The sequence below is a fragment of the Ziziphus jujuba genome, chromosome 3 (genome assembly GCF_031755915.1).
Source record: "Ziziphus jujuba cultivar Dongzao chromosome 3, ASM3175591v1".
NCBI classification, from domain to species: domain Eukaryota; kingdom Viridiplantae; phylum Streptophyta; class Magnoliopsida; order Rosales; family Rhamnaceae; genus Ziziphus; species Ziziphus jujuba.
In genome coordinates, this window is record NC_083381.1 from 16,131,571 (window position 1) to 16,148,185 (window position 16,615).

General features: G+C 37.4%; 2 protein-coding genes across 2 annotated transcripts; one reads left to right on the forward strand and one right to left on the reverse strand.

Annotated features, from left to right (window-relative positions):
* The first annotated feature begins 6,430 nt into the window (after positions 1 to 6,430).
* LOC125423202 (uncharacterized mitochondrial protein AtMg00810-like) lies at positions 6,431 to 8,028 on the forward strand. Its single transcript, XM_048476845.2, has 3 exons — positions 6,431 to 7,358; positions 7,518 to 7,603; positions 7,927 to 8,028. The coding sequence occupies exons 1-3, from the start codon at positions 6,431 to 6,433 to the stop codon at positions 8,026 to 8,028; spliced, it is 1,116 nt and encodes a 371-aa protein (XP_048332802.2).
* A 564-nt stretch (positions 8,029 to 8,592) lies between these two features.
* On the reverse strand, positions 8,593 to 16,010 carry LOC107422497 (BAHD acyltransferase At5g47980). Its single transcript, XM_060815306.1, has 2 exons — positions 15,519 to 16,010; positions 8,593 to 9,921 (listed from the first exon to the last, which is right to left on the reverse strand). The coding sequence occupies exons 1-2, from the start codon at positions 15,940 to 15,942 to the stop codon at positions 9,005 to 9,007; spliced, it is 1,341 nt and encodes a 446-aa protein (XP_060671289.1). The 5' UTR covers positions 15,943 to 16,010; the 3' UTR covers positions 8,593 to 9,004.
* Positions 16,011 to 16,615: the final 605 nt, after the last annotated feature.

Sequence of the window (16,615 nt, forward strand, 5' to 3'; positions counted from 1 at the left end):
TTCTGAAATGGATAAATGTTGCATATATATATATATATATATATATATATATATATATATATATATATATATATATGTATATATGTTGATAAATCATTTTGATCTTTGATTGATTGATCATTTTGAGGATAGATTTTTTTAAGGAGGCTTTTGAGGAGAGATTAAATATTTTTTTTTGAATGAGTAAAAATTAATATTTTTTTACAAGATAAAAGCATATTAACGTGTTTTTACATAAAAATTAACATTATTGATGAGAAAAAAATTGCACATTATATTACTTTGACAATAATAAATGCTGTTTTAAATATGAAAATAAAGTGTAATAAGTGAATATATTATATTAGTTTAAAGGTTGAGATCATTTGTCAAAAATCTTTATCAAGACTATTAGTATAAAAAACAAACTCCTATGTATATAATATTTTTAGTGAATATTTAACATATATATATATATATATATATACACACTTATCCACATACAAACGTCATATAAACTCCCTCCGACCATCTAGTAGTTAATATTATATATGTTCAAATTCAAGTTGCTTCAATTATTGTATTTAATTGATTAATAAAATCCAGTTAATCTTTAACCTAGTAATGATCAAAGTTAGTTTTTCTTTAGTTTTAGTGATGCAGACCTTTCCTAGTAATTATCAAAATTAGTTTTTCTTTAGTTTTCATGATGCAGACCTTTCCAAAATTGTTAATTACTAGCTCTACCAAGTTGGTTTTCGTGAGACACACTCGAAATTAGACAACAATATTTAGACAAAAATATTGGGAGCCTCGTATCTAGGGACTCCAAGATTTTAATATTGACAACTGAATTTTATCAATGGTCAATAGATTTGAATTTCAAAAAATTCACATGACTTCTTATATACTTTTCCCCTTTCTTTCACTCCATCTACCTCCACAATCCTCTCCCAAAGTAAGTCGAAGTTGAGTGGCATTGCTTTGACTTAAAGTTGTTACTGATGAACAATTTCTGCAACTGGTTTCCTGCATTTTGCTTAATTCCACCCTGACATTACCATTTTAATATGTTTATTAGTGATCATATACCAATTTCTGAAAAAAAGTTTATCAATGATAATATAAATAAAAATTTTCGGAACATTTTTTTTTTTATCAAAAAACCAGAAGATTTGGATACTTTAAGCTTATGAATTACAAGATTTTCTAAAATATAGAAGCAAGTGAGATGCAAACGCCTCAGCTTAAGGTTGGGATTTTTCGCCTTCCGGCGTTGCGAGGTGGAGAGCAAGTGGTGAGAGAAACAAAAAGTGTATAGATTCCAAGATTTAAAACTGATATTTGTTAATTGCTGACGCTGGGGATGGGATTTTAAAGTGTTTCAAGCGAGAGGTTAGAATGACTGACGTGATGAAGAGGAAACAGTGAATATGTCCAAGATGGAGTGAGAAAGAAGGGGAAAATAAGAAGTCACATGCTTTTTAAAAACCCAAATCTAATCTGAACAAAGATTTAAATCCTGAATTTTAATAAAATCCAGGATTTCTAGATAAAAGCCTCTTTGGATAAATATATAATATCAATTAAGTAGGTACGTACATATGGATTGGTTTTGGTCATCACAATATAAGTTAATAAAACTAACATGTTATGAGATCTTTAAAAGCTTAGATGAAACTTGAATGAGGAGAATATCCATATCCAAGACAAACAACACAGTATTCAAAGGTGGAAACAAATTGAGAGACTCTTTGCCGTGGGTTTTCTATTGGTTTTTTAAAGAATCATAGTGTCAAAAGTGATATTTGAAAAACCAAAATATTTTTGGTTGTTTGGCATTTATTTAACATATTTATTTCCTTGGTTTTGAAGTTTTACTAAGAATAGTAGGGATGCAGAATCTTTATCTGCGTGGAATCTTTTAGGAAACTCGGGGAAGAAGTTCGTTAATATGGAAAGAATCCTTTCCTTTGTATTTAATCTTTGACTAGATTTTGGACTTTATTTTGACTAAGCAAATTAATTTTCCACAATATCAAACAAATTAATATCTTGGATGTAAATCTGAATATCTTGGAAGTTTTTCTTGCGTGAATATGCTTGGCACTATTGTGGAATAGCATAGCTTTAGCACAACCTTGTTGCCAGATTATCACACCAGTTAGTTAAATGTCATGTGACCCACCACGTGCTTGTATTTTTAGCTATAAGTTTGTTAGTTTCTGTTTTAGAGTACTAATATAAATACTTGATGTATTAGTTTCTTGTTTTTAACTGGTTTTTACAATAACTCGAAAAAGAACTCTCTGGAAGTTTTCTGCTTTTTCTGCTTTTTCTTTCTTGAATTTTCTATTGCACTTTCTTTCTTTTTCTTGCTGTTTTTCTTCCTTCTCATGGTATCAGAGCCTGCCTTCATGGCTACTCAAAAATATGCGTTGGTTGTTGTTTCCCCTTTCTCAAGCAATGCTATGAAGCTTGAGGAAGATAATTTTGCTCTATGGAGATCACAAATTCTTCCTCCTCTCAAAGGACACGATCTAGAAAAATTCATTCTTATACGAAGAACAGCATCAGGAAAAGTTTCAGTTCTTACAGACGATAGATCTGGCGGTGTTGCTGATGTTGATGACGAACTTGACTATTGGGTGAAACAGGATCAATTGCTATTAGGATGGATTCGAGCTACAATTTCATGCGAAGTTCTACGTCATCTGGTTGGGTTACAAACAACATTTGATGTTTGGCAGACTCTTGAATCTAGGTATGCATCTCACTTAAAATCTCAGATTTTATGTCTTCGAACACAGTTACAATCCACTAAAAAAGGAGGTTTAAGCATTAATGAATATTGGCTCAAAATGAAGATAATTGCTGATGATCTTGAGGCTGCTGGTGAATTTGTGCATGAGACAGATTTTGCATATTATATTCTTGGTGGTTTAGGACCTGAGTTTGATCCTGTCTCTGAAAATATTAATTCTCGACTAGATTCAATCGGCTTAACAGAGGTTTGATCTTGATTACTTGTGTATGAAAGCAAGTTGGAAGACTATAATTCTGCTCTTTTTATGAATCTTGGTCATTTTCATTCAGCAAATATGATAAGTTCAATTTCTCATACTGGTTTGAATTCTGTAAACTTGGTTCAACTTCCAACTCATGGGCATGTTTAGACCTCTGGACGTAACTTTCAGTTTTCTGGTCTCAATATCAATGCTGGTCGTTGTTTCTCTCCACGAGCTCGGTTTGACAAAGGATATGTTGGCAACTACAATTATCGAAATGAGAATTACAATACCCGAGGTCGAGGTTTCTTTGGTCGTGGCAGGTGTACTAATCGACCAATTTGTCAAGTCTGTAAAATGGTTGGACATACTGGTGATGTTTGTTATTATAGGTATGCTTAACCATTTCAGCAGAGTGTTCCACAGCCAAGCTTTACTGTTGGAGGTGCTAATCCTAGGACTTTCTCTGCTGGAGTTCCACATACTCTACCACACACTCTACAATCTGGTTTTTCTAATAACTTTTTGTATAATTACAATATGAGATCGCCAGTTATGCCTGAATCAACTACTGGGATTGTTGTTCCAAATTTGCAGTCATATGGTTCAATGTCTGGTTTGTCTAATCCTTTTTCTTATGGTGTCTCAACACCACTTGGTAGTTCTAACAACATCTCTGGTCAAGTGCCACAGCAGTCTACTGGTTTTTGTGTTCATAATGGTGTACCTCACTTCGGTGCACCTCTTTCTGCTTCAATTGGCATGAATTATGCTGGTTATCCTTTCATGCCTCCAATGTCAGCTTCCATTGGATCAAATGTTGTTGATCATTCTTCAGTGCCTTAAATGTCAGCTAATATGAGTAATCTGTCTCTTTCTCCACATTCTAGTAGTCTGCAACAGTGGACCCAAACCCTTCCTGGTTTTTAGACAGTGGAGCTACTAATCATGTAGCTGCAGATGGTGATAGTCTGCTTGAGCATATTGAGTTTCAAGGGAACAACAAACTTACTGTTGGCAATGGGCAGAATGTGGATATTACTCATATTGGTAACTCATTCATACCTTCCATCTTTATGGTAGTAAGACTTAACAATGTTTTGGTTGTTCCTTGCATAGCAAAAAACTTGTTAAGTATTTCTCAATTAACTAGAGACAATGGATTAGTTGCTGAGTTTACTGATAGCTATTGTTTTATCACGGACAAGTTAGGCAGAACTCAACTTAGAGGAGTATTGGAAGATGGATTGTACAAATTGCAAGCTCCTGTTCTTAGAAAACAAAGACTACATGCAAATAAGATGTTTACCAGTTTTTATGCTGCTGACTTTGGTTCAGATCGTGACAAGGGTCACTATTTCTCAAATTGTGCTACTAAATCTACTGCTGGTGTTTCTGGTGTTGTTGATGAATCGTTTTGCTTTCTTTTAGCATGTACTACTTCTTCTCAATGTACTACTTCCTCTCAGTGTTTACCAGATGTAACAAGTGACAGTTGTCATAGAATCAATGTTTCAGAGTTTGCATTGTTTCATAATAGACTTGGACATCCAAATACTAAAGTTATATTGGAAGTCCTCAAAATTTGTGATAAGAAATTTCTTAATAAAGATGAGTTCTTTTGTGATGCCTGCCAACTTGGTAAAAATCATTTGATTAATTTTCATGTCTCTACTTCTAGAGCATCAGCACCTTTGAAAATCATTTATACAGATTTTATGAGGGCCTGCTTTAGTTAGTTCCAAGGAAGGATACAAGTATTACATACAATTCTTAGATTATTACTCAAGATATGTTTGGATATATCCTTTAAGAATTAAGTCAAAAGCCCTGGCAATTTTTTCAAGTTTTCATGTTATGGTTGAAAGGCAGTTTGATAAAAAAATCAAAGTTCTTCAAGCTGATTGGGGAGGTTAATTCAGATCCTTTCTTCCTTATCTCTCAAAGTTTGGTATTGTCTTTAGGCATCCTTGTCCTTATATTCACACGCAAAATGGAAAAGTGGAAAGGAAGCATAGACATCTTGTTGAATTGGGGTTGTGTCTCTTGGTTCAAGCTCACATGTCACTGGTTTATTGGTGGAAAGCCTTTCATTGTGCTTCTTTCTTGATCAATCGGCTACCAACTCAGGTTCTTAATCAGCTTCTCCCTACGAGATGTTGTTTCATAAAAAACCTGATTACACTTTTCTTAAAGTTTTTGGGTGTGCCTGTTTTCCGTATTAGGGACCTTATAACAAGGTTAAGCTAAATTTTCATACAACCAAGTGTGTCTTTTTGGGATATAGCCCTGATCATAAGGGTTATCATTGCTTACATCCATCGGGGAGAGTTTATATTACAAATAGTGCTGTTTTTCATGAAACTGAGTTTCCTTTTATGACTGGTTTTTCTTCAGGTTCTGCTAAGAAGGATGAACTTTCCTCTTCTTGTTCATCTTCTGATACACCTTTGTTTGTCCTGTATAAAAATGTCTCCTCTACTCCTTTGACTGACTCCACCCCAGATATCTCTTCTCTTCCTAATAACAATTTACCAAGTTCTTTTCCTCAAAATACTTCATTTACTAAATCAATTTCTTCTCTGGCAAATAATTCTCCTTTACCTAATGTTTCCGCTCTTATTCCTGCAATTAATTTGTCTCCACATAATTGTTCTCCACAGTCTGATACTTCCACTTCTGCTCCTAGTACTTCAAACTCATCTTCTAATCTTCAATTTCCTATTAGGCTAAATACTTCTTCTATTATTCCTCAATCAGTTTTGTCTAGTTCAAAAACAATGTTGAAACCCAATACTCAATCAGTTCATCCTATGATAACTAGATCAAAAAATGGTATTTTCAAACCCAATACTTCAAAAATTCTTTTAACTACTAAACATCCTTTACTTCCTACTTCCTTTAGTCAAATTGTTGTCCCAAGAACAGTCAAAGCAGCTCTTCTTGATCCTCAATGGAAATCTGCTATGGAACTTGAATATTCTGCCTTGATGAAAAATAACACTTGGCAATTAATTCCTTGCACTTCTGATATGAATATTGTTGGCAATAAATGGGTTTTAAGAGTAAAGTATAATGCAGATGATACTATTCAAAGGTGTAAAGCTAGTTTAGTTGCTAAAGGCTTTCTACAAACACCAGGGTTGGACTATTTTGAAACCTTCAGTCCAGTTATTAAACCTGCTACATTTCGGTTGATCTTAACAGTAGCTGTTTCTAAAAATTGGGTGGTACGGCAGTTGGACTTTAATAATGTCTTTTTGAATGAGATGTATATGTCACAACCTGAGGGTTTTGTTTCTTCAACACATCCAGGGTATGTTTGCAAGCTACAAAAGGCTTTATATGGTTTGAGACAAGCTCCATGAGCTTGGTTTGATAAACTCAAACAAGCTTTGCTTCACAAAGGATTCAAGAACTCATAAGCTGATACATCCTTGTTCATGTATAATTCTGGTACAACCTGTGCTATGATATTGGTGTATGTTGGTGATATCATAATCACAGGTAACAATGCTATTTTTGTTAATCAGCTTATTGGTAATTTGAACCAACAATATTCTCTTAAGGATCTTAGTGATTTACACTTCTTTCTTGGAATTGAAATTCATAGATGTGAAGGTGTTATGCATCTAACTCAGAGTAAATATATTAGAGATCTATTGCAGAAAACCAAAATGGATGGTGCTAAAGAAGTTTCTTCTCCCATGTTAACTGGTAGACAGCTATTCCTATATGATGGTGACTTGTTTGACAATCCTGAGCTATACAGAAGCACCATTGGAGCACTTCAGTATCTCACAATAACTAGACCAGAAATCTCCTGTTCAGTCAACAAATTAAGTCAGTTTCTTCATGCTCCTACCACAGATCATTGGGAGACTTGCAAGAGATTACTGAGATATCTAAAAGGTACAATTCAATATGGTCTTCAACTACAAGCCTCAAACCAGTTAGTTCTCCATGCTTTTGCAGATTCAGACTGGGCTAGTAATCCCAATGATAGAAAATATACAAGTGGTTATTGTATTTTTCTGGGGGCAAGCTTAATTTCTTGGAGCTCTAAAAAGCAACATGTGGTTGCAAGGTCCAGTACAGAAGCTGAGTACAGGGCTTTAGCACATGTCACAGCTGAGTTGTGTTGGTTGAGGAATCTTAGTCAAGAACTGCAGTTTTTGTTTGACAAACCAATAATATGGAGTGATAATATTGGTGTAGCACTATTAGCTTCTAATCCTGTACATCATGCCCGAGTCAAGCATATTGAGATTGATTTGCACTTTGTTAGAGACAAGGTTTTAGATAAAGAGCTTGAGATTTGTTATGTGCCTTCAAAGGAGCAAATTGCTAATATTTTTACTGAATCATTGGGTACTTTACGTTTTTTATTTCTGAGAAACAACTTAAGAGTGAGTGAAGTTCCTATAGTTATGAAATCTGCATTGTTATAGCATTTGATGCTGATTAAAAGGTGTCTTTAACTTGAAAAGAAAGCATTATGGAGTGCTGCCAAGTTTCATTCTTTTTCAGTGGATGAAAGGAAGTATTGTGGAGTACTATTGTGGAGTACTGTCAAGTTCAATTCTGGAAGCATTGTGGAATACTGTCAAGTTCAGGTCTTTTTCATTAAGGGGAAAGGTGTTTTTAACTTGAAAGGGGGCGTATTGTGGAATGGTGCCAGCTCAGCATAGCTTTAGCACAGCCTTGTTGCCAGATTATCACACCAGTTAGTTAAATATAAGTTTGTTAGTTTCTGTTTTAGAGTACTAATATAAATACTTGATGTATTAGTTTCTTGTTTTTAACTAGTTTTTACAATAACTCGAAAAAGAACTCTCTGGAAGTTTTCTTTGGAAGTTTTCTGCTTTTTCTGATTTTTTTTTCTTGAATTTTCTCTTGCACTTTCTTTCTTTTTCTTGCTGTTTTTCTTCCTTCTCAGACTCATACGGTGGGATCTCAATCCCGTTTGTCTTGGCAAAGAATTAAGGATCCTGGTGTAGATTTGGAAAGTTGCATTTTATGCCATGATGTAATGCTATAAGCTTATTATTAATTCGAAAAGCTAGGAAATATATGACTATGGAGTCCCATTTCTTTGATAGAGTTGGAGTAGAATATGCGGATTTTTGGATTGCCACGTTTTGGACAGGATTAAAATAAAGGTCCAGCGTTTGGTATGCTGGTACAAAACTATTTAAAAAGCTACGGGGATGCATGATTGCAATCTTTATGAAATTCGGATGCTATTGCTACTTCAAAAAAAAAAAACAAAAAAAAAAAAGAAAAAAAGAAAAAAAAGAAAGAAAGAAATAAAAAAGAGGTTCAGAGACTAAACTATAAAATTATGAAAAAATTCACATCCAAAAAAAAGTCCAAGTGGAAAAGTGGTTTACACGAGGGAAAGAGGGACCACTCCTTTTTAGTAGCAAATTTTCAAACAAAATGAGATTTTCTTTTTCTTGCTTCCAAAACAAAATGAGATATTAAATGGATTCTAAACCCACTTATTTTGAGAATTGAGATAGACCCCAAAAAATAAATTGCTCTCAGATGCTCAACTATACCAAAAAAAATAAAAAATAAAAAATGGCTAAAAACCATTAACAACTTTAATCAAATTTACCAACTAATAATCTAAATACATGCATGAAATACTGATAAACATTCAAATAAGAAAAGGGGAAAAAAAAAATCGATAAAGATAAACTCTCTCAGAGTACAAAAGCAACAATTACAACAACTTTATCAATTTTTGGGAAATTCCAAAGCCCATAATTGTTTCACACTAAAACAGCAGCTGGATACTATATATTTGTGATAAAACATCCTCTCTCAGCAATATATATATATATATATATATATATATTAAAATTATTTAATGCGTTCTATTGGATAGTTTACATTGAGTTTTTTAGCAGCCAATTACCACAAGCCACATAGAATCCAATATAAACTGTGTGATGGAATTTGACAGATAATTTATATATATTTGGTACTTCAAATTTAATTAAGACTAACTAGATGACACTTGGATTCAAACTAGCAAAAGCAAGCAACTCCTTATTGCTTTCAAATAAGGCCATATAATTTTCTTCAAAAATGAACCAAGCTTCAATTCCATCTCCATCTTTTGTATCCAACAAAAAGATAATATTCTTGAAAACCATACCAGCAATGCTAACCCATATTGGCTTTCCCCATCCAAAATCAGCCTCGTAAAATGGAAACCTACACCAACTACTGAAATTATAGTTGTCTATTCCATCATCTTTAGGAAGTTTTCCAAACACTTCTAGTTTTTCCTTTCTCCTTTCCCAATCAAATTTTCCTTTTCCATGATCTTCTTTAAACCCTTCCATTCCTTTCCTCAACATAGCAACCAAGCCTTTCAAATCTATTTCACTTCCTTCTGTCTTCACAGCAAAGTAATCCGTTAGATTCCCGAGAAAATTCTCGGACAAGGGAGGAACCATTTGTTTACGCAAATTGATGCATTGGCAAAGCACAGAAGGCCTCATAGAATTCATCTTTCTTGATGTTTGGATTGCAACTTTCCAAATGAGTGCGGAAATCGCTTCAACTCTTGTTGGTTTTTCCACATTCTCACTTGTTGCTTTACTCCTAAGAGCTTCGATCTTCGACGAATCGAAAACGAACCTCTTCGTCGAACACTTTTTCTTAACCAAATCTAAAGAAGAAGGTTCCAAGTTCGAATCCCCCGAACAGCAGTACTGTTCCATGGGTGGGAAAAGAGATGCAGCACCAAATTCAGGAAGCAGAGTAGTACCGGAACCAAGATCCGCCGCCGCCATTGCAGCCCAGCCCTTCATGAACGTGGCTAATGTGGATGCATCACCGACCTTGTGTGAGATGCACAGCCCTATCGCCATCCCACCGCATTCGAAGAACGTGACCTGGACAAGCACCAGAGGACCTGTGTGAAGTCCAGCCGCACCAACCAACCTCACCAACCACAGCCGCACCAACCACAGCCACCATTGTTGACAGCCACCATTGTTGACAGCCACCATTGTTGATCAACAATTGTGGGCTAAGATGTTGAAAAGTGTGGCCTTGTAAGCCTATAAATAGGCTCCTTACCTTTGCATGAAAACCAAGCCAAGAGAGCAAGAGAAAACTCCAAGAGAGAGAGTTGTTTAAGTTCCAGAGAGAACTTAAGAGAAGAGTGAGCAATTCCAGAGAGAATTGGAGAGTGAAGAGAGAGGTTCCAAGAGAGAATCCTCCATGAGAGAAGTTTTTATTTTTGTATTCTATTTTTAAGAGATTAATAGAATTCTTTTATTTTCTTCTCATATTTCTTCTCTAAAGTGGTCAGAGAACCACAACAAGTGGTATCAGAGCTCCTGGTTGAGAGCTTGGGTCCAAAATTTGAAGAAACAAAGCCATTGTTCTTCAAGTTGGTGTTTCGGAAAGTTGTTCAAATAATTAATTTGACAATCCCAGGTGAAAGTACCCGACGAGAGGAGAACAACGAAGTTCGCCGGAGAGAAAACGAACGTCCCACGCGCCCGCACGCGCCGCCTGAAATTTTTCTGCAACTGTTCACGCGCCCACGCGCCGCACGCGCCGTCTGGAGGTTGAAGACGACCACGTCATCAGCCACGTCAGCAGCCACGTCAGCACACCTGCCACGTCATCTGCCACGCCAGCCGACACGTCATCTGCCACGTGTCGCCACGTCATCTGCCACGTGGTGCCACGTCAGCACCATCTGCCACGTCAGCAATATTTTCTGAAATTACGGAAAAGCCCCTGAAGTTTCGGAAATTACGGAACAGCCCTGAATTATTGGAAATTACAGAGTGACCCCTGTAGTTTTCTGAAATTACGGTGAAGCCCCTGAACTATTGGAAATTACAGATTGACCCCTGAAGTTTCTGTATTTGCAGGTTGACCCAGAAATTTTGTGAAATTACAGTTTTGCCCCAAAATTTCTGGTAATTATATTTTGACCCCGGAAGAGTCAAGTCCACCATTTTCGGCCGTTCCGGACGCAACGGTTAACTCCGTTTTGCCAAATTCAGCTCCAATTTTGGTCAAGCCATAATGTCAATGGAAGAATCATCTTCGGGAGCTATGGTTAAGCTCACTGCCACAAATTATACACTTTGGAGACCTCGGATGGAAGATCTCCTCAATTGTAAGGATCTGTTTGATCCTATAGAAGCTAAAGGCGAAAACCCCGATCCCAGCAAAGTAGCAGAATGGAAGAAATTAAACAAGAAAACGATCGGTCAGATCAGGCAATGGATCGACCACAGTGTCTTCCATCATGTAGCGAAGGAAACGGATGCATATGCCCTCTGGACAAAATTGGAGGACATGTACCAGGCCAAGACTGCTCGGAACAAAGCCCTGTTGCTTAAGCGATTGGTACATCTAACATTACAGAGTGGAACTTCTGTAGCCGAGCATACCAGTGAGTTCCAGAGCTTGGTAAATCAACTATCTGCTGTGGATTACCAACTAGGGGATGAGGATCAGGCCCTCCTACTTCTAAGCTCTCTTCCAGACAGTTGGGGGACATTGGTAGTCTCTCTCAGCAATTCGGCCCCGAATGGCAAACTTACTCTGTCTATGGTTAAGGATGCCCTATTTAATGAAGAGGCCAGGAGAAAGGACATTGGCATGGATCAGTCACATGCCCTCGTCACAGAGAGAGGAAGACAGCAAAGAGGTGGTCGAGATAGGGGGAGAGGCAGGAGCAAGAGCAGAGGCAGATCTACAGATGGTAGAAAATCATCGTATAAGTGCTATCATTGTGGCCTGGAGGGTCACATGAAGAAGAACTGCAGAAAGTTGTTGAGAGAGCAGAGACTCCAAGGTAATCAGCCGAAGAAGGATGGAGAGACACTAGTCACTTGTACAGGAGAAGTGGCGCTCTGCTCCACCGAAGAAGAGACATGCCTTCATATATCAACCCAAGATGTTGAGTGGGTAGTCGATACTGCAGCATCCTACCATGTCACTCCACACAGAGATTTCTTTAAAACGTACAAAGCAGGAGACTTTGGTACAGTAAAGATGGGAAATTCCAGTTTCGCAAAGATTATGGGAACTGGTGATATTCAGATAAAAACGAATGTTGGTTGTACAATCACTTTGAAGGATGTCCGTCATGTTCCAGATCTTCGGCTTAATCTACTTTCGGGAGTAGCTTTAGACAAGCAAGGCTATGACAACTACTTCAGCAAAGGCACATGGAAAATGACGAAAGGTGCCATAGTTGTTGCCCGAGGACATATTTGTGGAACGTTGTACAAGACTCATGTGAAGATATGTGCAGACAGCCTCAATATTGCAGAAGGAGAGGCGTCTCAAAATCTGTGGCACCAGAGACTCGGTCACATGAGTGAAAAAGGATTGACCACTTTGGCAAGGAAGAAGCTTATCACTGTTTGCAAGGATGCTGCGCTAGATCCTTGTAATCACTGCTTGTTTGGTAAGCAACATAGAGTCTCCTTCAGTTTCTCTGCATCGAGAAAATCAGAGTTGCTTAGTCTGGTGCACTCTGATGTTTGTGGTCCCATGGAGGTGGAATCATTAGGTGGCAACAAGTATTTCCTGACCTTCATTGATGATGCTTCACGGAAGGTGTGGGTATATTTCTTGAAGACAAAGGACCAGGTACTGGATTACTTCAAACTGTTTCATACCATGGTAGAGCGTGAAACAGGAAAGAAGCTGAAATGTCTCCGCTCAGATAATGGAGGCGAATATACTTCCAAGGAGTTCGATGCCTACTGCAGAAGACACGGCATTCGACATGAGAAGACGGTCCCTCGCACCCCACAACATAATGGAATAGCAGAAAGAATGAACCGAACCATTATGGAAAAGGTCAGAAGTATGCTCAGTATGGCTAAGCTGCCAAAGCCATTCTGGGGAGAAGCTGTTCGTGCCGCCTGTTACTTAATCAACAGATCACCGTCAGTACCGTTGAATTTTGAAATTCCGGAGAAAGTGTGGTCGGGTAAGATTCCCTCCTACTCTCATTTAAGAGTGTTTGGTTGTATAGCTTATGTACATGTATCCAAGGAGCTCAGACAGAAGCTCGATGCAAGATCTACTCCATGCATCTTTATAGGATATGGAGACGAAGAATTCGGATACAGGTTATGGGACCCGAAAACCAAGAAGGTTATTAGAAGCAGGGATGTAGTATTCCAAGAAAACCAGAAAATGGAAGACATTGAAAAGCCCAGAATGTCTCCTAATTGTAGTTCTAGTGCCGAGAATTTTTGTCCTAATTCAGCACCAGCCCAGATAGCCACAGAGGATAATGAGGTGCATGAAGATATACCAGAAGCAGACCAGGAGGAAGAAGGGGATATTGAGCAGGGGGAGACTCAATCCTCTCAAGCAGCTGCAGGGCCATCACAGCGGTCAGATGATGGTACACCTCCTGAAACCAGTGGTTTGCAAGTTCGGAGATCTGAGCGAGGCCGAATTCCATCAAAGAGATTTCCAGAATCTGAGTATATTCTGCTTACTGAAGAAGGGGAGCCAGAGAGTTTCCAGGAAGCTGTTTCTCATCAAGAGAAGGAAAAATGGCTGCAAGCAATGCAAGATGAGATGGAATCCTTGCAGAAAAATCATACTTATGAGTTGGTTGAGCTTCCAACAGGAAAGAAGGCACTAAAGAATAAATGGGTGTTCAAGCTCAAGAAAGATGGCAGCGGAAGGGTGGTGAAACACAAAGCCCGATTGGTGGTCAAAGGATTTCTTCAGAAGAAAGGAATTGACTTTGATGAGATTTTTTCACCAGTGGTAAAAATGACTTCAATTCGAGTCATTTTTGGTTTAGTAGCAAGTCTAAACCTAGAGCTTGAACAGATGGATGTGAAGACAGCATTTCTTCACGGTGATTTACATGAAGAAATCTACATGGAGCAGCCAGAAGGATTTGAGGTTTCAAGGAAAGAAAACCTCGTATGCAAGCTAAAGAAGAGCTTGTATGGCCTCAAGCAAGCACCAAGACAATGGTATAAGAAGTTTGACTCGTTTATGGTGAGTCAAGGCTATAAAAGGACTGCAGCAGACCAATGTGTTTATATTCAAAAATTTTCAGGTGGAAACTTCATTGCACTTTTGCTATATGTGGACGACATGTTGATCGTTGGACAAGATGCAATGAAGATTAGTAAGCTGAAGAAAGAATTGTCTAAATCTTTTGATATGAAAGACTTAGGACCAGCTCAACAAATTTTGGGAATGCAAATAATCCGAGACAGGAAAAATAGAAGGTTATGGCTATCTCAAGAGAAGTATGTTGAACGGGTGATAAAGAGATTCAACATGGATAAAGCCAAACCGGTCAGCATTCCACTTGCAAATCATTTTAAGTTGAGTAAGAGAATGTGCCCCTCATCCAAAGAAGAGATAGAGGAGATGGCTTCAGTACCATATTCTTCAGCGGTAGGAAGTCTGATGTATGCAATGGTGTGTACCAGACCAGACATTGCTCATGCAGTAGGTGTTGTGAGCAGATTTCTTTCAAATCCTGGAAAGAAACACTGGGAAGCAGTCAAATGGATTCTCAGGTATCTTAAAGGTACATCGAAGCTGTGCTTGTGCTACGGGGGAGGTGACCCAATCTTAGAAGGCTATACAGATGCAGATATGGCCGGAGACCCTGATAATAGAAAGTCTACATCAGGTTATCTCTACACTTTTGCAGGGGGAGCTGTGTCATGGCAGTCAAGATTGCAGAAGTGTGTTGCTTTATCCACTACTGAAGCAGAGTACATTGCCGCAGCGGAAGCGGGTAAGGAAATGTTGTGGTTAAAGCGTTTTCTCACAGAATTGGGCATCAAGCAAGAAGACTACAAGATACATTGTGATAATCAAAGTGCCATGGATTTGAGCAAAAACTCAATGTATCATTCCCGTACAAAGCACATTGACATTCGCTATCATTGGATACGCGAAGTAATAGGTCAACAGTTGCTGAAACTGTTGAAGATCCACACAAAAGAGAATCCAGCAGATATGCTAACAAAAGTTGTTGCTCAAGAGAAGCTGAAGCTATGCAGAGACATAGCTGGAATAGATGGCAGATGACCATCAGTTTTAAATGCGGCTGGAGGGGGAGAATTGTGAAGTCCAGCCGCACCAACCAACCTCACCAACCACAGCCGCACCAACCACAGCCACCATTGTTGACAGCCACCATTGTTGACAGCCACCATTGTTGATCAACAATTGTGGGCTAAGATGTTGAAAAGTGTGGCCTTGTAAGCCTATAAATAGGCTCCTTACCTTTGCATGAAAACCAAGCCAAGAGAGCAAGAGAAAACTCCAAGAGAGAGAGTTGTTTAAGTTCCAGAGAGAACTTAAGAGAAGAGTGAGCAATTCCAGAGAGAATTGGAGAGTGAAGAGAGAGGTTCCAAGAGAGAATCCTCCATGAGAGAAGTTTTTATTTTTGTATTCTATTTTTAAGAGATTAATAGAATTCTTTTATTTTCTTCTCATATTTCTTCTCTAAAGTGGTCAGAGAACCACAACAACCTGTCCCTGCTTCTTCACTTTCAGTATCAAGGGGGAGGAACTCTCTTAGCATCTCGGAATCTGGGTTCTTCAGAACCATTGACATTGGACATTTGGTTCTGGCTCCAACATATTCAGCTCCTTCATCGTTGCAATCGATATAAAGGTTGCTTCTCACTCTTCCTGCTAAAGGGTAGAAATGCGTTAGGGTTTGTGACAAAGTTTTTTTCAGACGTTTGGATTTTTGAGCTGCAGCAATGGTGGCTTGGTGGTTGTCTGAGAAGCTATTGGCAATGTTAATGGTGTTGGGATAGAAGAGAAGTAGTGGGGTGTACATGGCAGATGGAGCATACTGATCTATAAGAGAGAGCTTCAAAGTTGAAAGATGGTGAGGGGTTGGAGAAGAAGGTTTTACTGTTTCTCTGTCAAAGGCCTCAACCTTCATTTTTTTTTTTTTTTTTTTTCCTTATAATGAATTAAAAGATTGAGATTTGTTTGAGAGATTTGTGAATTGTTGTCCAGTCCAGAAACCATGTTATTTATAGTGTCAAGAAAACTGTTTCAATTAATTCACTTTTATTATTCTTACTCCTTTTGATTTTTACTTTATATATAAAAATAGTACATAACTAAAATATATTTTCCACTGTACTACTCTTAGGTTTGACCCTGGTCATAGAAGAAAGTTTGATCAATAATCTTTGTGTTCTTGCCAGTATTATATTAGAGTAGAAACTTATGGGAACGTGTTACATGCTCTTAAATTAATAATGTTGAGAGTAACTATGTAATTGTAGATAAATTATTGATAATGTCACCTAATTGTAAACCTATTTATAATATCAAATGGAAAAAAAATTTCAATACATATATATATATATATATATATATATATATATAGATATACCAATTGGAAAGCTCAGCATAATATCCAAGTTAATCAATCTAGTAAATAATACGGTTATCATTTTTTGTTCCTTAACTTTAGACTCCATTTAAAAAGTGTTAAAAGTTTTAAGGAAAATCGATTTTTGAAATTTAATTTTTTAAGAATTAGTTTTCTAGAAATCAATTGGAATTAGTTTCTAAAAATATATCAATAGAAAAACTCAACATAT

Bases quoted from the DNA above. Each gene is read 5' to 3' on its own strand.
- LOC125423202 (XM_048476845.2), top strand. From the start codon at position 6,431: ATGTATAATTCTGGTACAACCTGTGCTATGATATTGGTGTATGTTGGT. The intron at 7,359-7,517 runs GTACTTTACGTT...ATTCTTTTTCAG, and splicing joins TATTTTTACTGAATCATTGG to TGGATGAAAGGAAGTATTGT. The intron at 7,604-7,926 runs GTCTTTTTCATT...CTTCCTTCTCAG, and splicing joins TGGAATACTGTCAAGTTCAG to ACTCATACGGTGGGATCTCA.
- LOC107422497 (XM_060815306.1), bottom strand. From the start codon at position 15,942: ATGAAGGTTGAGGCCTTTGACAGAGAAACAGTAAAACCTTCTTCTCCA. The intron at 9,922-15,518 runs GTTGTTGTGGTT...GACTTCACACAG, and splicing joins AAGTGAAGAAGCAGGGACAG to GTCCTCTGGTGCTTGTCCAG.